The 22643-nt window shown below is 43.2% G+C and overlaps 1 protein-coding gene across 6 annotated transcripts in view; it reads left to right on the top strand.

Moving 5' to 3' along the window:
- The first annotated feature begins 8264 nt into the window (after positions 1 to 8264).
- Positions 8265 to 22643, top strand: part of TSTA3 (tissue specific transplantation antigen P35B) — a 33932-nt gene continuing 19553 nt past the window's right edge. The window contains exons 1-4 of one of the 6 annotated variants that reach the window (XM_030219962.1): positions 8265 to 8574; positions 11944 to 12107; positions 17029 to 17143; positions 18676 to 18804. In XM_030219962.1, coding sequence (XP_030075822.1) covers positions 11956 to 12107; positions 17029 to 17143; positions 18676 to 18804 — 396 coding nt within the window. In that variant the 5' untranslated portion in view covers positions 8265 to 8574; positions 11944 to 11955. Of the gene's footprint in view, positions 8580 to 8728; positions 8849 to 8909; positions 8954 to 8981; positions 9002 to 11943; positions 12108 to 17028; positions 17144 to 18675; positions 18805 to 22643 lie in introns of those variants that run through there. The other 5 variants (XM_030219947.1, XM_030219933.1, XM_030219940.1 and 2 more) reach the window with 5 other exon arrangements.

The following is a 22643-nucleotide window of genomic DNA, read 5'->3' as shown; positions in this document are numbered from 1 at the left end:
CTCTTGTGTTAGGACAGGCATATCCAGTGCCTGAGGGCTGCTACCAGTCGCCATCAGCACACTGCTAACCTCCTAACACTACAAAAAAAAAAACTGAACAGGAAAGGTACCCTGTTACTGCTGCACTTGTTCACTGTGCTCTGTGTCTGGAGGTTATAGATAAAAAAGACTGAACCACTCAGTGGATGGTGACTCTCATACCACACACTGAGCCTGACAATTCCACCACGCTGCCACCAAAAAAGGATGGTAGGTCACGAAACGCATAGCCACCCACCTGGGGTTACCCCACGGTCACTTAAAAGGTCTATCCCCAGCACAGTTCAGGTCAGCCTGCACCTGCCATTGTGCTCTACACTAACACCCTCCTCCCACTGACTGGGTCACAACTGCCTCTGGGAGAGTCTCCCGCTCTCAAATTATCCCCAGCGATTTCTAGGTTACTGGAGCCACACTCCCAGTGGTCCCACAGTTCCCAGAAAGCACTCACAGACACAACACACAAAGCACCAGGATTCTTTATCAGTCCAGAGAGGCACTACTACTACTACTAATTAGCATTTCTATAGCGCTGCCAGGGTTACGCAGCGCTGTACAAGTTTAACATGGGGAAGGACAGTCCCTGCTCAAAAGAGCTTACAATCTAAAGGTTACAAACTATGTAGTCAGTGTAGGTAACATGAATGGGGAGGGTGGTTAGGCGCCAAAAGCAAGGGAGAAGAGATGGGCTTTGAGTAAGGACTTGAAAATGGGCAGGGAGGGCGCATGGCGTATAGGCTCTGAAAGTCTGTTCCAGGCATAAGGTGATGCGAGGCAGAAGGGGCGGAGTCTGGAGTTAGCGGTGGTGGAGAAGGGTACAGATAAGAGTGATTTGTCCTGAGAGCGGAGGTTACGGGTGGGAACATACGGGGAGAGGAGGGTAGAGAGGTAATGGGGGGCTGCAGATTGAGTGCACTTGAAGGTCAATAGGAGAAGCTTGAACTGTATACAGTAGCGGATCGGGAGCCAGTGAAGCGACTTGAGGAGAGGGGTGATATGAGAGTATCGGTTCATGAGGTAGATAAGCCGTGCGGCGGAATTTTGGACAGATTGAAGGGGGGATAGGTGGCTAAGCGGGAGGCCAGCGAGAAGAAGGTTGCAATAGTCAAGACGAGGGTTCGGGTGGCAATAAACTAAATATTATTTATTGTCTTTTAAAAATCGGAACAGTGGAACGAAATACTGCAAATAGCAAACAATAAAATATGGATCAATTATAACACTAACTAGACATTTGTATACTGTCTAAACAGTACCTGGGGATATCAGGACATATATCTGTTCACAGAGCCTTAGCAAAGAGATCTGTCTCTTTCTTCTCCCAGGCTAAGATTGAATCAACAGCCAGCAGCTGGGTAATTTCAAACTCCAGGCCAATCAGAGCCCAGTCAACAAGCTTTAAAAGTATACTGTTGCTTGCTTCCTGTTTGCGTTAAAGACAAAGAACATTCAGTTCCCTGTAACAGCTGCTGGCCAAATAGCAAAAATACATTTAAGAACATAATTAAAACAGGGAAATATCTAATACATTTTACAGGCTTAAAACACAGTTTCTTCACAAGCAGCCATACTGGGTCAGACCAATGGTCTATCTAGCTCGGTATCCTGTTTCCAACAGTGGCCAAGCTGGGTAATCAGTACCTGGCAGAAACCCAAATCGTGGCAACATTCGATGCTACCAATCCCAGGGCAAGCAGTTGCTTCCCCATGCCTGTCTCAATAGCAGACTATGGACTTTTCCTCCAGGAACCTGTCCAAACCTTTTTTAAACCCAGATACACTAACTTCTGTTACCACATCCTCCAGCAAAGAGTTCCAGAGCGTAACTGTTCGTTGAGTGAAAAAATATGTCCTCCTATTTGTTTTTAAAGTATTTCCATGTAACTTCCTTGAGTGTCCTTTTGTCTTTGTAATTTTGGAACGAGTAAAAAATCGATTTGCTTCTACTCGTTCTACACCACTCAGGATTTTGTAGACCTCAATCATATCTCCTCTCAGCCATTTCTTTTCCAAGCTGAAGAGCCCTAACCTCTTTAGCCTTTCCTCATACGAGAGAAGTTCCATCTCCTTTATCATTTTGGTCGCTCCTTTGAACCTTTTCTAATTCCGCTATATATTTTTTGAGATTCGGTAACCAGAACTGAATGCAATTGTCAAGGTGTGGTCGCAGCATGGAGCGATACAGAGGCATTATAGTATTTTCGGTCTTATTCACCATCCCTTTCCTAATAATTCCTAGTGTCCTGTTTGCTTTTTTGGCCGCTGCCGCACACTGAGCAGAAGATTTCAATGTAACATAGTAACATAGTAAATGACGGCAGATAAAGACCTGTACGGTCCATCCAGTCTGCCCAACAAGATGAACTCATTTTACATAAAGTATCACACACCACATGTATACCCGAGTTTGATTTGTCCTTGCCATTCTCAGGGCATAGACCATAGAAGTCTGCCCAGCACTCTTCTTGTACTAAAAGTTCTGAAGCTAATGTTGAAGCCCCTTAAAATTTACACTCAAGCCCATCCAAATCTATTCGGTCACAATCAGAGCGTAGACCGTAAAAGTCTGCCCAGCACTGGTTTTGCTTCCCAATTACCAGTATCGCTACCCAATCTCCGCTAAGATTCTGTGGATCCATTCCTTCTACATTATCTACGACACCTAGATCTTTTTCTTGACTGCTGACCCCCAAGGTGGACCCTAGTATCAGGTAACTATGATTCAGATTATTCTTTCCAATGTGCATCACATTGCATTTGTCCACATTAAATTTCATCTGCCATTTGGATGCCCAATCTTCCAATTTCCTGCAATATTTCACATTTGCACGTGTTTTAACAACCTTGAATAGTTTTGTGTCATCTGCAAATTTAATCACCTCACTCGTCATTCCGATTTCCATATCATTTATAAATATGTTAAATAGCACCGGTCCCAGTACTGATCCCTGTGGCACTCCACTGTCCACCCTCCTCCACTGAGAGAAATGACCATGTAACCCTACCCTCTGTTTTCTGCCCAATAACCAATTCTTAATCCACACCAGAACTTTGCCTCCTATCCCATGATTCTTTAATTTTCTCAGGAATCTCTCATGAGGAACCTTATCAAAAGCTTGATGGAAATCTAGATATACTACATCAATTGGATCACCTTTATCCACATGTTTATTCACGCCTTCAAAGAAATGAAGCAAATTGGTGAGGCATGACTTCCCTTGGCTGAACCCATCCTGACTCTGTCCCATTAAACCATGTTTGTCTATGTGTTCTGTAATTTTATTCTTTATAATAGTTTCCACTATTTTCCTGGCACAGATGGGATGCTGATTCGTGCAATATCTTGAGAGAAAGATTGAACTAGGTAAAAAAAACAAGTTCTTTGCAGTGGAGCAGAGGAACCTGTGCATTCAACAAGATGGAGAATGTCTGAGCTCGTGGACCCAGAGAGGTAAAGAAAAAGCACCCATGAACCCAGGGAGGGTGAGGTAAAGGACCAATAGGGAAAGAACCTGAGACTGGGTAGCAGAGGTGGACCTTGAAGGTAGTCCTTGATTAGAGAGACAAGTCATACTCTAGCTGACCCATCAGGACAAAAATAGTAGAAATAATCAGGAAATGACAGTAGGTAAACCAAGGAAATCATGCTCAGTAGAAAAAGGGAGAAGGCCTTTTTAGGAGAATAGACCACTAGTAGCAAACTTTATACAAACAAGCAGGAGGGGTTGCAGTACGTCAGACTACATTACACACAATGCATTGCTCATATACCATTGCAGGAAGTGGCTGTGGCAGTAAAAATCCTTAGAAGTGAAAATAACATTAAAGGCATTAAACACAATAGGACTACACTATAAAAACTAGTATAAGGCTGCTGGAGGCAGAACACCCACATCCTCCCTAATCTCTTATTTGTCCTGTTTGCTTAGATTAGACTGTAAGCTCTGTCAAGCAGGGATTGTCTCTTAATGTTTGTGCAAAGCACTGCGTATGTCTACTAATGCTATAGAAATGATAAGTGGTACTACTAGTGGTTGCCAGGCTTATATTAGCTTCACCACACTGAAAGGCAGAAGAAGTAAGAGTATTCACTGTTGTTCAAAAGAATAAGATACCACTCAGATCAAGTCTCAGGCTGCATGGAACAACATCCTCTATTATCCAAGTAAAGCTGGAAATCCAGATCCATCAAAAACAATTGTAAATGCAGCCATAGAGGCCATGTGGCAATATAACACAGGACACAATTAACACAGCTTCCTATTTATCTTCTGCAGCAGCACCGTACCTCTGTTATTTTCTAGCCCTGAATGGAATTTCATATACCATTTTAAGTACAGTGTAATATTAATATGGAATAAACGTATTCACAAACCTATTACTTCACAGCTCTTACATTTGTCCTTAGATGATCTTGTGACAACTCATTAATAGAATATTTAGTTATGATACTCTACCACATATGTAAATTTGCTATTCTCTACAGTTTGTGTACCAGCTGACAAGCTGGTTTTTATATGCTTTCCTTCTTTATCAGATGGGATTGCAAAAATTACAAGTTAAATAAAACCAAAGAAAGCTAAATATCATTTTGTGGTGCTCCTTTCATTTGCAAAGCAATACAACATTCAGATCTCTACAAATTTATACTGCAAGAAAAACCTCACTCACAGGCCTTCAATCTCACTCTTTAAGGGGGTAAATCAGTCTATGGGCTGGGCCACCCTTGAGCATCTCTGAGGTGGTGCCGGAGGAGCACTGAAGGAAAACAGCATTGCTGTGGCCATGGTATGCTGAAGACAATTGCAAGCTGCAGCCCAGTGCTACCAAATGCCAATGCGGAAGGCAGGAACAGCCACGAAGAACAGGAAGTGTGACAGGACCCTCCGCAGTGGCGGTGGACAGGAGCTGTGGGTATCACTGACATGGGACAGACAGCAGACCAACACAGATACAGTTGTGAGGTCCACAGTAGAGAATGACACAGGGACAAAGTTTGGTCCCGTCCCTGCGAGTTCTGTCTCCATCCCCACCCCATCCCTGCAGGTTCTGTCTCCATCACCGCAGGCTCTGTCTCCGTTCCCGCCCTGTCCCTGCAGGTTCTGTCCCCATCCCCATGGGCTCTGTCCTCATCTGCAGAAGCCTCGAACACTTATGATTTTATATTTAAATCTTTTTATTAAAGTATAAAATGGAACAATATGCTGTGAAACTGTTGTTAATAAATCACAAATAGAAAACAATAGTAACAACGAGCAACTATAATAGCCTATCCACCACCACCCTCTATTCTTCCAACCTCAACAATAGCTGACTTCTACTACCCCAAGGAAACCTAATCCACCTTGTTAAAATGTCCAAGGGTACAAAATACAACCCGTTCTGTATGCCCTAGTAAGGGAGAAATATGCCCTATGAAGCACTGTTATGATTTTTTAATCTGTGGATGAATAAGTCATCAACAACCTCCGGATTCAGTCTAGCTTTTCTGTCTTCCACAGTCCATCCTGCAATTGAAAATGTATTCTTAGATGTGCTGGTAGCAGGAATGTACAGGATCCCTCATGCGAATTTTGCTAGTTGTGGCCAGCATGTTTTTCCAAAAAATCAAAATATCATTGTCTGCATCACAAACATAAACAACAGTCCAGTTCACTAATAGGCTTCAAAGTGGAAAATGACACGGGGACAAAGTTTGTCCCCATTCCCGTGGTTACTGCGGGTCCCCGTCCCTGTGTCATTCTCTAGTCTACAGCAGGCAGGAACCCAGTAATTGCAACAGAAGCCCTGAAGCCCCAGGTCCAATAGGAGGAGCCCCTCCTCCTTTCCCCACCTTAGAAAACAGGGCAGGCATGCAAAGCTAACATAAGAATAGACATACTGGGGCAGATCGGTCCATCTAGCCCAGTATCCTGCTTCCACCAATGGCCAATCCAGGTCACAAGTACCTGGCAGAATCCCAAGTAGTAGCAACATTCCATGCTACCAATCCTGGAGCAACCAGTGGCTTCCCTTTGTCTATCTCAATAGCAGACTATGGATTTTTCCTCAGATTGTAAGCTCTGTCGAGCACGGACTGTCTCTTCATGTTCAAGTGTACAGTGCTGCGTACGTCTAGTAGCGCTATAGAAATGATAAGTAGTAGTAGGAAATGGTCCAAACCTTTTTTAAACCCAGATTCAGTAACTGCTGTTACCACATCCTCTGGTAACGAATTCCAGAGCTTAACTATTCATTGAGTGATAAAGTATTTTCTCCTATTTGTTTTAAAAGTATTACCATACATCTTCAATGAGTGTCCTCTAGTTGTAGTACTTTTTAAAAGAATAAACAATCGATTCACATTTATCAGTTCTACACCACTCAGGATTTTGTACACCTACATCATATCCCCCCTCAGCTGTCTCTTTTCCAAGATGAAGAGTCCTAACCTCTTAAGCCTTTCCTCATATGAGAGGAGTTCCATCCCCTTAATCATTTTGGTCACCCTTCTTTGAACCTTTTCTAATTTTGCTATATCTTTTTTGAGATAGGCAACCAGAATTGCACACAATACTCAGGGTGTGGTCGCACCATGGAGCGATACAGAGGCATAATATTCTTTGTCTTATTTTCTATCCCTTTCCTAATAATTCTTAGCTTTCTGTTTGTTTTCTTTGAATTTGGCAAAACACGAGTCAAGTTGGAATAACTCCCTCCTGAGCCGACATTCTTCAAGATAAGTTTAAACTTTTACCTTTAAAAATATTCAAAAAGAAAAAGAAATGTTGTTGTAAGCAAAAACAAATGATATTTCAAAGAGCCGATGAGGTTGGTGGATGAAGCATGACGCTGTAAATAATTCAAAGCGCCAAGCACCACCCCTGAGGCTCAACATATAACACAGTATTGGAGCTGAAAGTCTTTGGTTTATATTGTGATCATCATCTACAGATATCATTGTCATCTTTGACTGCAATTTATAGATGAACTTTGCCTATAAACAAACTATTGTATAATGAATCCAGATTACATGAATCATTTAATAGAGATATCTTCGCATAAAGCCTCACTTGATACCAGAGACTCCCTTTTATTCTGTCCACCAAATTTTAAAAATGTAACAAACAATTCTGTTCCTTCAGCTGTTTTCACTTATATACTGTAACCAAACGTTGGAACTCTATTCTTAAATCTATTAGATCTCATTCAGATTACCTTAAATTATTGAAATCTCATTTCTTTTCAAATTCATTTCAAAATTCATCTCACCAGACTTTAATAAACAATAAAATTCCAGTTTCTTAATTCTATTGTGACTCAGTAGTTACAAATTTGGCGGTCCACTTATTATATCAATCCCTACAAATCGTCCGTATTTATCACTGTAGATTATTTTCTACTAGTAAAAAAGCCCCGTTTCTGATGCAAATGAAACGGGGGCTAGCAATGTTTTCTTCTGTGTGCATGTGAGAGTGTGTGTGTCCCTGCCCTCTGGCCTCTCTCCCCTCCCCCCTCTGAGTCCTTCACTGTTACAGAGCCAGCGATTTGATTTCGTGTTCTGCTGTTTTCCTTCACTGACTGTGTTACAGAGAGGGCGGGGCAGACACTCATAGGGAAACCGGATATCTCGCCCCCTTCACACTTCCGGCTGGAGGCTTCATAGAACGTTGGTGTTGCTTTTTATATAGAGAGAAGATATTGTTGTAATTACTCTGTATCTTTAACTACAATATGTACGCCACATTTATCTCAAAACTACTTTTGGGATAAAGTGGGATATAAATATCATAATAATAATGTGTATTTTTTTTGTTACATTTGTACCCCGTGCAGCTTTCCCACTCATGGCAGGCTCAATGCGGCTTACATATACAGGTACTTATTTGTACCTGGGGCAATGGAGGGTTAAGTGACTTGCCCAGAGTCACAAGGAGCTGCCTGTGTACAGTTGGAATCTGTTTAGACGCATTTTATTGTATGTACTCAATAGAAATCAAACAAAATAAAACATGGAAAAGAAAATAAGATGATACCTTTTTTATTGGACATAACTTAATACATTTCTTGATTAGCTTTCGAAGGTTGCCCTTCTTCGTCAGATCGGAAATAAGCAAATGTGCTAGCTGACAGTGTATATAAGTGAAAAACATTCAAGCATTGCTATGACAGTCTGACAGGGTGGGAGGATGGGGGTGGGTATTGTATGTACTGTATGTGTGTACACATCTGTGATATTTAGTGTATGTGTGTAATATATATTTTTAATGATTTAACTATGTTTTACATTCCTGATGCAGTCCAATAGGTCAAAACACGCTCGTGTCGAGACTAGTGACAATCAGTAATAAAGGTTTTTTCTGGCACCTGGCGTGGATTTTTTTGCGTCATCTCCGCTGTTAAGTTGTTTTCTTTGCACGTGGAGGTCGCCCCACCTCGGACACGGTTGGTCCATGTATGTGTCAGTGTGAGCCAAGTCGCCACATCAGCCCGGGCCGAGAGTAAGTGCGGTTGCGCTGAAAGGAAGCGGTACTCGTACATCTTGGAGAACCCTGGGTTAGGTAGGTGGTCACCGAGCTCTCGGGAGCAAACTCTGTTCCCGTGCAGTCTCTACTTCCAACTTGTTTTTCAGACCGTCCGCAAAAGGCATAGGCACTGCAGGCTCGCTCCACAGCTTACCTTGAACTTCTCCGGAGGCCCGCCCTCCTCTGACGCAACTTCCTACTTCCGCCGCCGGCGGCAAGTTGGACGTCAGAGAGGAGGCAGAGAAGTTGTGATCTAGGGGACGAGACACCGGACCGCAGAAGGCAAGTCCGCAGCGGGATTGTTGGTGGGGAATCTGATATTTGGCAGTGGGGGTGGGTTTGAGGGAGCGGTGCTGGAATCGCGGACAGGGAAGATCGTCCCCGAATGTGTGTGAGGAGGGGTGTTCAGTGTATGTGAGGGTCGCCGAATGCGTTTGACTTTGCATCTTTGCACTTAGGTGAAGGCATTGGAGCCGACTCTGTGGGTGCTTCTGCACCCCCAATATTGAGAAAACTCCTTGTATGTGTCCAGGGAGGGGTTATTTCCATTGAGCTTAGTACCCCCAATAATTTTGAAAAGTTGGCTCCTTTGGGTGAAGGTGTTGTATTCTTCCTTCCTTTATAGAATCTTCTGTAAGAAAAGAGAAGGGAGGGCAGCTACTACTACTACTATTTAGCATTTCTATAGCGCTACAAGGCATACGCAGCGCTGCACAAACATAGAAGAAAGACAGTCCCTGCTCAAAGAGCTTACAATCTAATAGACAAAAAATAAATAAAGTAAGCAAATCGAATCAATTAATGTGAACGGGAAGGAAGAGAGGAGGGTAGGTGGAGGCGAGTGGTTACAAGTGGTTACGAGTCAAAAGCAATGTTAAAGAGGTGGGCTTTCAGTCTAGATTTAAAGGTGGCCAAGGATGGGGCAAGACGTAGGGGCTCAGGAAGTTTATTCCAGAAGTAGGGTGCAGCGAGACAGAAGGCACGAAGTCTGGAGTTGGCAGTAGTGGAGAAGGGAACAGATAAGAAGGATTTATCCATGGAGCGGAGTGCACGGGAAGGGGTGTAAGGAAGGACGAGTGTGGAGAGATACTGGGGAGCAGCAGAGTGAGTACATTTATAGGTTAGAAGAAGAAGTTTGAACAGGATGCGAAAACGGATAGGGAGCCAGTGAAGGGTCTTGAGGAGAGGGGTAGTATGAGTAAAGCGACCCTGGCGGAAGATGAGACGGGCAGCAGAGTTTTGAACCGACTGGAGAGGGGAGAGGTGACTAAGTGGGAGGCCAGCAAAAAGCAGATTGCAGTAGTCTAAACGAGAGGTGACAAGGGTGTGGATGAGGGTTTTGGTAGAGTGCTCGGAAAGAAAGTCTGCCCAGCACTATCCCCGCCCCCCCCCAACCACCCGCCCCGCCTCCCACCACCGGCTCTGGCACAGTGTTGTATACATTATATGCAGGTCATTTCTCTGTCCCTAGAGAGCTCACAATCTAAGTTTTTGTACCTGAGGCAATGGAGGATCAAGTGACCTGCCCAAGGTCACAAGGAGCTGCAGTGGGAATTGAACCCAGGTCACCAGGACCAAAACCCCCCAGAACCAACCACTACGCTACTTTGCTCAGTCTGCAGCAGCAGCTAAGAAAGCAAATAGAATATTAGAAATTATTAGGAAAGGAATGGAGAACAAAACTGAGATTATAATGCCTTTTTTATGGCTCCATGATGAGACTGCACCTCGAATACTGTGTGCAATTCTGGTCACTGCATCTCAAAAAGATACAGCAGAATTAGAAAAGGTACAGAGAAGGTTCATGAAAATGATAAAGGGGATGAAACGACTTCCCTATGAGGAGTGGAGGAGTGGCCTAGTGATTAGGAGTGGAGGAGTGGCCTAGTGGTTAGGGTGGTGGACTTTGGTCCTGGGGAGCTGAGGAACTGAGTTCGATTCCCACTCCTTGTGACTCTGGGCAAATCACCCAACCCTCCATTGCCCCATGTAAGCCGCATTGAGCCTGCCATGAGTGGGCAGCGTTAAAGTTAAGCACTGGCGCTTTTTATTCCCATATTGAGTAGCACTGTTTAATTGATGGCATTGACTTTGTATGTGGTACATAGGAGCTTCCTTTGGTGGTGCTCAAGCACCCACAATATTAAGCAATCTCATTGACTGTGTCCAGGGATGGGGTAATTTCCATTGTCCTTAGCACCCCCAGTCATTTTAGAAAGTTGTCTCTGCCCTGGCAACTAACCATTTAAAGTTGGGCTGGCTGTTTAGCTGACTGAATTTTATACATAATTCACCCGTTTAGCAGCTGAATATTGCTGCTAGATATTTATGTACCAGTTCCACCTGTTCTCCTCCCCAGTACCAGCCCCTTTTTCTTTGGATATAATTGGGCCATTAAGCAAGTTAAAGGTCTGATTTAGCCATATGAGGATGGAAAATAAAAGTGTAAGGGTTTTTGTGTGTTCATCACCTGCTGGCAAACATGGGAGCCAGCTATGTAGTTACTTGAGCACCCCCAATATTGAATGTACTCCTTGAGTGTTTCTGGAGAGGTAATTTTCATTGGGTTTAACACCCCCAATAATTTTGAAAAGCGGACTCCTATGCTGGCAGATACGTAATTTGCTTTGAATATTGAGCACAGAGTTTTCATGCTCAGTGTTCAGTGTCGGCAGCAGCTGTCTCAGGGGATTGGGGATGTAATCCAACCTCTCAGGATCTCTTACTAGGGTAGCAACTGCTCTTTTTTTCTTGGTTATGGATATTTTTGTTTCTGGTTATATGTAAGTGATCCTGCACTTTGTAATGTTACTGCAACTGTTGTTTTGGGACTTATAATTGGTGAATTATTCTTTTTAAAAAATAATTTAGGGCTCCTTTTACAAAGCTGCGCAGCCATTAACAGCATGCTGAATGTGAAGAAACCCATGGGAATAGAATGGACTTTGCATTTAGTGTGCCGCTAATAGGTAATGCAGCTTTGTAAAAGGAGCCCTTAGTGTTTCTTTCTAGAGACAGGTAGGGCTTTTCAGGGCCAGTGCAAGGATATTTGACACTCTAAGCAAACCTTAATCTTGGAACCTGTGCTGCACCCCCCCCCCCCCCCCCCCCCCCCCCCCGGCTTCTGCCCTAACCTGGCACTTCCCAGCCCCTTTGGCTGGCAAGAGGAAGAATGCTTATTAGCATCAGTGCTTTTGCAGTTATAGATCATGTTCATGCCTGCATGTAGCACTTCTTGTTCATTGCAGCAGCATACAGACATTATATTCATAGAACTATCTTTGGGAAGATGTAAGTACCTGGACTGAGTACTGAGCAATAGCATTGTTTTGTGACACCTAGCAGTTGTAATTCTCTCTTTAAATGCCTTTTTCCCCCCTTCCCTTTCTTCTTCCATCAGGGTTTTGCAGCAATGGCTGCTACAAAGGAAGGAAAGTGCAAGCGTATCCTGGTGACGGGTGGATCAGGACTGGTAGGGAAAGCCATTGAAAGAGTGGTGACGGATGGAGAAGGCAGGCCGGATGAGGAATGGATCTTCGTGGCCTCCAAAGATGCAGACCTTACGTGGGTAGCTTCTTTTTCTTTCATAGTGCATCATTCACAGAGGCACAGTTACTGACTGGAAGAGGCTGAGGACACCCCTGCCACAGTCCACCAGTGAATCAAAGTCCTAGTTGTGCTGCAGAATGGATAATCCTTCTTGTTTATTACCTGCTTTCAAGAGCTTTGAATCAACTGTAAAGGACCTGTTAGGATCTTTGTTGCTTATTTACGTAGTGATTGTTACAAAAGTTACCCAAGCCTTTTATAGGCAATGAAGTATAGAAGTAGACAGTTGATAGATGTCTTATGTTTAAATCTTTTTATTGAGAAAAAATATTGAATAGAAACAGAAACAACAATATGACTGTTGAACAACAAATAGATTTGAATAAGAAATGCTAAAATGGTTTGTCCCGAGACAAAGTAATTGTATCCAAATATGTACACCATAAGTATCTAAGGTGTTGGTTTTAATGCTTTGCGAAAGTTTGAATAGTTGGTTTTAGCTTGAATGTTCCTGGGTAATTTAATTCCACCAAGTACTACTACTATTACTACTTAACATTTCTAGAGCGCTACTAGGGTTACGCAGCGCTGTACAATTTAACAAAGTAGCAGCTCAATGTGAGAATGCCCGAGATAATTCAGTTTTATAAATTATACCATGTGGTGAAGGAAATTAAATGGTCAAAAAGTACCTTGAACCAACATCATAATTCTTATGCATAGTAAGGATGACATATATGAAGGTGTTTGACCATATAAAATTAAAAATACTAAACACAAAACTGAATGAGCCGCCACAGGTAGCCAATGTAATCTACATAAAAGTGGTCTGGCACTTTCAAACGTAGAAGATCTAAATATAAGCCAAGCTGCTGTGTTCTGTAGTAGCTGAACTTTTTGATGAATAGATGCATTACAGCCAAATTGATAACATTACATTAGTCTAGGAGGCATATTTTCAAAGCACTTAGACTTACTTGGAAACGTATTTTCAAAGCACTTAGACTTACAAAGTTACGTGGAGAGGCATTTTCGAAAGAAACATCCAAGTTGCGATTTGGACGTCTTTGCAAAACATCTAAATCCAGGGACGGGGAAACCCATATTTTTGAAACAAGATGGACGTCCATCTTTCGTTTTGAAAACACCGTTGGAGATGTCCAAATCCTTAAATTTGGACGGCCCTAGATTTGGACATCCCTAGACATGGATGTCTCTGACTTATGGTGATTTTCAAAACCAAAGACGTCCATGTCAAAAACGTCCTAATGCAAGCCATTTGGATGTGGGAGGAGCCAGCATTTGTAGTGGACTGGTCCCCCTGACGTACCAGGACACCAACCGGGCACCCTAGGGGGCACTGCAGTGGGCTTCATAAAATGCTCTTAGGTACACAGCTCCCTTGCCTTGTGTGTTGAGCCCCCCCCCCCCCAACTCACTACCCACAACTGTACACCACTACCATAGCCTTACGGGCGAAGGGGGGCACCTATTTATGGGTACAGTGGGTTTGTGGTGGGGTTTGGAGAGCTTGCTGTTTCCTCCACAAATGTAAAAGGTAGGGGGGGTATGGGCCTGGGTCTGTCTGTCTGAAGTGCACTGCAGTACCCACTAAAACTGCTCCAAGGACCTTCATGCGCTGTCATGGACCTGAGTGAGACATCTGAGGCTGGCACTAAATATTTTTAAAGATGTTTTTTGAGGGTGGGAGGGGGTTAGTGACCACTGGGGGAGTAACGAGAGGTCATCCCCGATTCTCTCCGGTGGTCATCTGGTCATTTCGGGCACCTCTTTGTGCCTTATTCGTAATAAAAACACGTCCGGGTGAAAACGTCCAAGTGTTCGTCAGGAACGTCCTTGCTTTTTTCAATTATGGGTCAAAGACGTCCAAGTGTTAGGCATGTCCAAGTCCTGCCTTCGCTACGCCTCCGACATGCCCCCTTGAAACTTGGACATCCTTGCGACGGACTGCAGTTGGAGACGTCCAAAATCGGGTTTGGCACCATTAGGATAAGCCTTGAAAGGGAGGGGCACAGAATTGTGCTCTTAGTAGAGCAGGGGTAGTGGGAGAGGCATTTTTTGTGTTTTGTTTTTCTGGGCTCTTGATTGGATACTTTGGGGGGGGGAGGGTGCTTGGTTCATGGCCAGAAACAGATTAAAGGTTCTAGGGAAATGTTGATAAGTATGTAGACCAGCCAGGAGCTTGTTGCATTCATAGTACTTTTTATGAAAAATGGCTGCTAAAGTGCAATTTTGGGTGTAGTATATTCCAATATACATGTTTCTGGGTGAAAGCTATTGTCCAGGTTGGGGGAGAGAGAATTATGTTTTTTTTTTTTTGGGGGGGGGGGGGGTTAAGTAGCTGAGGTGCAGTGTTGGGGTGTAGGATTAACATTCCAAATGCAGTAAGGAAAGGTCCTGTCCCTGATGACTGGCATATACAGAAAAGAGAAGAATAAAGTCATCAGGAAAATAACAGGAAGGTAAAAAAGTGAGGAATATGATCAAGCAAAGGAAGTATTTAATAAATACACTGTTCCTGTATAATAGTCCTTGGCACAAACAAAATGACTTGACATGGCCATGCTGCAGTAATGATGCCTGCGTCTGGGGTCATAAGAACATAAGCGTTGCCATACTGGGACAGATCGAAGACCCATCAAGCTCAGCAACCTGTTCCCAACAGTGGCCAATCCAGGTTACAAGTACCTGGCAAGATCCCAAAACAGTAAAATACTTTTTATGCTGCTTATCCTAGAAACGAGCAGTGGATTTTCCCCAAGGCCATCTTAGGCTTATGCACTTTTCTTTTAGGGAGTTATCCAAATCTTTTTAAACCCCGCTAAGCTAACTGCTTTTACCACGAATTCTAGAGTTTAAAGTTGAGTAAAGAAATATTTTCTCTAATTTGTTTTAAATTTACTAAGTGTAGCTTCGTTTTGTGCCCCCCTAGTCCTAGTATTTTTGGAAAGAGTAAAAAAGCGATTCTCGTCTACCCATTCACTCCACTCATTATTTTATAGACCTGTATCGTATTTTCTCAGCTATCTTTTCGCCAAGCCGAAGAGCCCATGCCGTTTTAGCCTTTCCTCATAGGGAAGTCGTCCCATCCCCTTTACAGTTTTTGTCGCCTTTCTCGGTACCCTTTTCTAATTCCATTATATCTTTTTTGAGATGCAGTGACCAGAATTGCACACAGTATTCAAGGTGCTGTCGCACCATGGAGCTATACAAAGGTATTATAACATCATCATTTTTGTTTTCCATTCCTTTCCTAATAATACCTAACATTCTATTTGCTGCTTTAGCTGCCGCTGCAAACTGAGCAGATGGTTTCAACGATGACACCTAGATCCTTTTTCTGTTCAGTGACTCCTAACATGGAACCTTGCATCACATAGCTATAATTTGGGTTCCTCTCTCCCACATGCATCACTTTATACTTGCTCAAATTAAATGTCATCTGCCATTTGGATGCCCAATCTCCCAGTCTCGTAAGGTCCTCTTGTAATTTTTCACAATCCTCTTGTGATTTAACAATTTGAATAACTTTGTGTCATCAGCAAATTTAATTATCTCACTAGTTATTCCCATATCTAGGTCATTTATAAATATGTTAAAAAGCAGTGGTTCCAGTACAGACCCCTTGGGAACCCCACTATCTACACTTCTCCATTAAAAATACTAACCATTTAATCCTATTTTAATCCACAATAGAAGACTGCCTCCTTCCCATGACTTTCCAATTTCCTCTAGAGTCTTTCATGAGGTACTTTTATCAAATGCCTTTTGAAAATCCAGATGCACAATATCAACCGGTTCACCTTTATCCATATGTTCACCCCTTCAAAGAAATGTAGTAGATTAGTGAGGCAAGATTTCCCTTCACTAAATCTGTTGGCTTTGTCTCATTAATCCATGCTTATATATATTCTCTGTAATTTTGATGTTTATAATAATGTCTACCATGTTGCCTGGCATCAATGTCAGGCTCACGGTCTATAATTTCCTGGATCACCTCTGGAACCCTTTTTAAAATTCAACGTTACATTGGCCACCTCCAACCTTCCAATGCCATGCTTGATTTTAAAGGTAAATTACATATTGCTAACAATAGTTCTGCAAGTTCAATTCTGTCAGTACTCTATACCATCCGGTCCAGGCGATTTGCTACCCTTCATTTTGTCAGTGCCCCATCATATCTTCAGGTTTACAGAGATTTGTTTGTTCCTCTGACTTGTCAGCATTGAATATTTCTGACACCGGTATCTCTTCCTCTGTGAAGACTGAAGCAAAGACTTCATTTACTCTCTCTGCTATGGCCTTGTCTTCCCTGAGTGCCCCTTTTACCCCTCTGTCATCTAGTGGCAAAAGGGATGTACACTGTAGAAACTAGTTAATAATACTTGCTTCTAAGACTGAATTTACGCCCTGCTGTGCTTCCTAGAGGCTATCTGATAATGCCTGTGGCAGAAAGTTAAGTTTTAAAACTATGGGGGAAAAGGTATGGAGACTAGTCAATTGTTTGCTTTTTTTTTCTGTTTTTATCAATAACCTACAATTCCTCTTTTAAGCACCAGTCTTTATTACCAAAGCACAGAGCAAAAAATTTCACTTCCCCAGAGAAATGTCCTCTCAGAACTTCTCCCTAAAATAATGCAATGAACTACAGTATTATGGGCAGTCAAACTAAACTGCTACCCACAATATAGTGAAAAATGCAGAGCACTGTCGCTGAACTCTCTCTCTCAAAACCTGATGACTGGGAAACATCTGATAAATCTTCCTGTGCTTCCTGAGGGTAGAAATCTTCCTGGAACATTTTTATTGGCCCTGATGAGAAGGTCATTGTGAAATATCACTCCATTTACTCTATGCTGATCATGGAATATGTTATTCATTCATTTTCTGTCTTTCTTGCTCTTTCTCTCTGAAGGAATGCAGCAGACACCAAAGCTCTGTTTGAGAAGCACAAGCCCACTCATGTTATCCACCTAGCTGCCATGGTGGGGGGGCTGTTCCGCAACATGAAGTACAACCTAGATTTCTGGGTGAGTGGAATGAATGGGAGACTGTGGTGCTCATTTTCAAAGCACATAGACTTGCAGAGTTACATGAGGTGTATTTTCAAAGCACTTAGACTTACAAAGTTACATAGGAACCTATGGAATTTTGTAAGTCTGTGTACTTTGAAATTGAGCCTCTATCGGGCATTTTCGAAAGAGAAGGGCGCCCATCTTCCGGATTAAATCACGAGATGGGCGTCCTTCTCTCAGGGTTGCCCAAATCAGCATAATCGAAAGCCGATTTTGGACGTCCTCAACTGCAGTCCATCGCGGGGACGACCAAAGTTCACGGGGCGTGTCTGAGGCGGGACTGAGGCGTGCTTAACACATGAGCGTCCTCGGCCGATAATGGAAAAAAGAAGGGCGTCCCTGACGAGCATTTGGTCGACTTAACTTGGTCCATTTTTTTTCATGACCAAGCCTCAAATAGGTGCCCAAACTGACCAGATGACCACCGGAGGGAATCGGGGATGACCTCCCCTTACTCCCCCAGTGGTCACCAACCCCCTCCCACCCTAAAAAAAAAAAACTTAAACATTTTTTTTTGCCAGCCTCTATACCAGCCTCAAATGTCATACCCAGCTCCATGACAGCAGTATGCAGGTCCCTGGAGCAGTTTTAGTGGGTGCAGTGCACTCCAGGCAGGCGGACCCAGGCCCATCCTCCCCCCACCTGTTACATTTGTGGTGGTAAATGTGAGCCCTTCAAAACCCACTGTACCCCCATGTAGGTGCCCCCCTTCACCCCTTAGGGCTATGGTAGTGGTGTACAGTTGTGGGGAGTAGGTTTTTTTTTTGGGGGGGGGGGGGTTGGGGGGGCTCAGCACCGAAGGTAAGAGAGCTATGCACCTGAGAGTAATTTGTGAAGTCCACTGCAGTGCCCCCTAGGGTGCCCGGTTGGCATCCTGGCATGAGAGGGGGACCAGTGCACTACGAATTCTGGCTCCTCCCACGACCAATTGCCTTGGATTTGGTCGTTTTTGAGATGGGCGTCCTCGGTTTCCATCATGGCCAAAAAACCGGGGACGACCATCTCTAAGGTTGACCATCTCGACATTTAGGTCGACCATCTCTGGTAGAAGTAGGGCTCAGGGCAACATTGCATGGGTTAATGTTCTGTTCTGACAAGTCGTGTGAGCTTGGGTTTCAGCGTCTTCGATTGCCATCTGTGGAGAAGCAGCACTCGTGGGCCATTAAAAGGTGTCTGCACCAAGTAGTGATGGGGATGGTTAATAATCAGCTAAACATTGCTGGCGGAAAGATAAGTACTTATGTACTTATCTTTCCGCCACAGGAAACCTCAGCCTTTGGGAATTATATGTAGAAGGAGATGCCAGGGAGAGTGACAGTTTCTGGCTGCAATTCCTTACCACTTGCTTTCAGATGGAATGGGGAGAGTTGGATGGTGTTCTCAGCCTAACTCTGGTTTTTGTGCAGCTCAGGGATAATCTGGAGTGCAGTGGGGAGCTCTGAAATTTCTCTGCCTGCTTCTAACTCTGTGACTTGTCTTCTTCACAGAGAAAGAACGTTCACATCAATGACAATGTACTGCACTCGGCGTATGAGAATGGGGTGCAGAAAGTGGTCTCCTGTCTCTCCACCTGCATCTTTCCGGACAAGACTACCTACCCCATTGACGAGACAATGGTAAGGGAGACTGGTCTCTGTGTGCTTTCTTGTCTTTCCCTCGGTGTATGTGATCATCCTGTAAGGATGTCTCTTGGCTGTCTTTTCCTGTGAATAAAAATCAAAAGCTATTTTAGTTTTTTAAAACTGATTATATATTTGGTATTTGTTTTTAAATTTTGATGAGGTTCCTCCTCCCCCCCCCCCTTTTAGGCTGGCTACTCCTAACTCTCTACAGATGTCATTCTTAAGCAGCTGTGGTATCCCTCCCGTGTTTGGAGAAGCATCTCCTCTGAGATGTTGTAGTGGGAGTTTAATCATTCTTTCCTTCTATTCTCCCTGGTCCTGAGTACACACTGCCTCTATGCAGCACCAGATCCATTAGCATTCAAAGCCATGAAACCAGGCCAGGTTTTCTTTTTATAGGGGTTATTAGAAATGTATTAAATCATGAGTTGGGTGGAATGGTTAACTAAGGAAATGCCACAAAACATGCGGACACACCATAAAGCTAATAATCAGCTGATGGAAAACAAATCCCCCCCCCCCCCCCCCAACACACACACACACTGTTCATAACCAAGCTGTAGAATTTTATTGGAGGATATCGTCAAAGCAGCTTAACAGAGGTGTTCAAAAGACATTTGGACAAATTCCTGGAGGAAAAGCCTATAAAAAAATATCCCAGTAGACTCTGGAGAGCTATTGCTTTTCAGTGGATATGAATTAGTAACATAGTAACATAGTAGATGACGGCAGAAAAAGACCTGCACGGTCCATCTAGTCTGCCCACGATAAACTCATATGTGTATACCTTACCTTGATTTGTACCTGTCTTTTTCAGGGCACAGACCGTATAAGTCTGTGCAGCAGTATTTCCCGCCTCCCAACCACCAGTCCCGCCTCCCATCACCGGCTCCGGCACAGACCCCATATAAGTCTGCCCTCCCCCATCCTAGCCTCTCAACCACCAACCCCTCTTCCCCCCGCCACCCAATTTCAGCTAAGCTTCTGTGGATCCATTCCTTCTGCACAGGATTCCTTTATGCCTGTCCCACGCATGCTTGAATTCCGTTACTGTTTTCATCTCCACCACCTCCCGCGGGAGGGCATTCCAAGCGTTCACCACCCTCTCCGTGAAGAAATACTTCCTGACATCTTTCCTGAGTCTGCCCCCCTTCAATCTCATTTCATGTCCTCTCGTTCTACCGCCTTCCCATCTCCGGAAAAGATTCGTTTGCGGATTAATACCTTTCAAATATTTGAACGTCTGTATCATATCACCCCTGTTCCTCCTTTCCTCCAGAGTATACATGTTCAGGTCAGCAAGTCTCTCTTCATACGTCTTGGAACGCAACTCCCATACCATCCTCGTAGCTTTTCTTTGTACCGCTTCCATTTTTTTAACATCCTTCGCAAGGTACGGCCTCCAAAACTGAACACAATACTCCAGGTGGGGCCTCACCAACGTCTTATACAGGGGCATTAAAACCTCCTTTTTTCTGCTGGTCACACCTCTCTCTATACAGCCTAGCAACCTTCTCGCTACGGCCACCGCCTTGTCACACTGTTTCATCGCCTTCAGGTCCTCAGATACTATCACCCCAAGATCCCTCTCCCCGTCCGTGTCTATCAGGCTCTCCCCACCTAACACATACGCCTCCCTTGGATTTCTACTCCCTAAGTGCATCACTTTGCATTTCTTTGCATTGAATTTTAATTGCCAAACGTTAGACCATTTTTCCAGCTTCTTCAGATCTTTTTTCATGTTTTCCACTCCCTCCGGGGTGTCCACTCTGTTGCAAATCTTGGTGTCATCCGCAAAAAGGCAAAGATCTACTGTTTAGAATCTGCCATGTATTTGTGTCCTGGACTGGCTGCTGTTTGAGGGCTTGGCCTGAGTCAACGTGGCTTTTCTTATGTTCATATAAAATTATGTTTTGGCCTCAATGTATTTAAACCTTAAAATATTAGTGCTCTTGTACTTTTTGTGAAATGTGATAAGAATATTCAAGGATTCTTTGATCAAGTAAAATTACAAGTGTACCAAAATAATCATAAAAACAAAAGAAAAAAAAAGAGGAAAAAGGAAAAATGGCATCTTGTAATTTTTAAAGAGATCCCAAAGGGGAGCAAATCAACATCACATTGAAATCCAAAATAAAGGAAATAAGCCAGCTTTAAGAGGCTTATTCAATCTGGAAAAAAAAAAAGCCTCGTTGGACCACCTTGTGGAAACAATTATCTTTGAAGACTTAAGTTCAAGAAAATTTTGCAACTAAGATGGATCATAAAACATACCATAATTTCTCTGATAAACTATCTTCTAAAGACAAGGAAATCTTAAAGTAAAAGTAGCACTTAAGGAAAGAACTTCTTCCATTTTGGATAGGAAAAATTTCTGTCTCTCCTGAGAGGCTTTACAAATAGCAGGAAGAATAGACACTTTACCACCTAAGAAATTAATATCTGTACTTAAAAAAAAAAAAAAAGAAACAAACAAACTTCATAGTCCAGTTCTTTTCTGGTTCTAATGTGTAAGTAACAACAAAGTCCATCACTTAGTAATTTCTTCTGAGGGTGTTTCCAACAAATCAGTCAAATTCATATCAGAAACGGAAAACAAAAGTACCAGTTCTCTTTCGAATCCGTACATCTTCAGGAGCTGGTTTCTTTTTCAGAACATAGTGCAAACATATTATAGGCAGAACAGTTTCTAGAGGAACCTTCTAAATCTCTGTGAATCTCCTCAGCAAATCCACAGAAGAGGTAACAGATGAAACGGGGAAGTTGCATCTGGTATAATTTTTAACATGTTCCAACTTTCTATGAACAAATTATTTGGCTTTGAAAATAAGCCTCTATGTAACAGAAGTATTACATCTTCTACATACTATGGATGTTTTCTTAAAGATTTAAGTTTCAAAGTAACATATGGAACTTTCTAAGTCTAATTGCTTTGAAAATGAGCCCTATAGTATCCCTCTAGAAGTATGTTCAAATGTTGCTGTAGCTGGGTTGGGTGCCTGAAAGTTCCTGTAAGATGTTTTGAGGAAATGGACTTTTTCAAAGTTACAGTTGCACCTGTTAGAGAGTCCAGTGTGGTTGGAGTTGTAACTGAAAAAGTTATTTGCCTTTTAATGATTCCCCTAGCCTAATGCAAGGAGCCCTAAGCCAACTGAAACTTGCCTTGATTATATCGATGAGCTTCCAATTTCTTTACCTTGGTCTTTCACTGTCAATCCAGACCCCATTATGCTCCAGATAGTAGTGTCACTGCAGTCATGGTCAGACAACCACGCTGCTGGGACAGCTCTCACAAGACTGGGCTTAACGAAGTTTCGACTTCAAAAGGGATTGTAGCTCACAACACTCTAGCCTCTGATGCACTGAGAACCCTGAAAAGCTTGATAAAGTTGGATGATTCAGGGCTGGGGATTGGGAGGACATAGGTCTTAACTTGCCCTTACGTTGGCTTATAGCAAGCAAAGCAGAGAGCCAGAGCTCAACAGTTTGTGGTCATCTTGATTACCAGTCATACTTCCCCCTGTTGTCCTCCAGCCAAAATTATAAATGTTTTGATGCTCTGAGTGTTTTTCGAACCTTTGAGTTAAAGGTTTCCGTGCTGCATAAGGAATTGAGAATGTAGTCCAGCTTTAGAAGGAAGAATTTCTAGAATATACCTTGATAGGTCATGCAGTGTGGCATCTGGTCTTGTGGAGATTCTTCTGTTGAGTGGAAGAGTCTGGAAACAGTCCTGGCAGGTACTGGGAAGGGAATGGACACCTTTCTTAGGTCTCTTCTGGCATGTATTTATCAAATGTACCTGCTTGGCTGATCTTGTACTTCTATGTTACATA

This window comes from Microcaecilia unicolor, chromosome 1 (genome assembly GCF_901765095.1).
Source record: "Microcaecilia unicolor chromosome 1, aMicUni1.1, whole genome shotgun sequence".
In the NCBI taxonomy this organism is placed as follows: domain Eukaryota; kingdom Metazoa; phylum Chordata; class Amphibia; order Gymnophiona; family Siphonopidae; genus Microcaecilia; species Microcaecilia unicolor.
The sequence above is the reverse complement of the archived record's forward strand: the minus strand, read 5'-3'. Positions and strand labels throughout refer to the sequence as shown.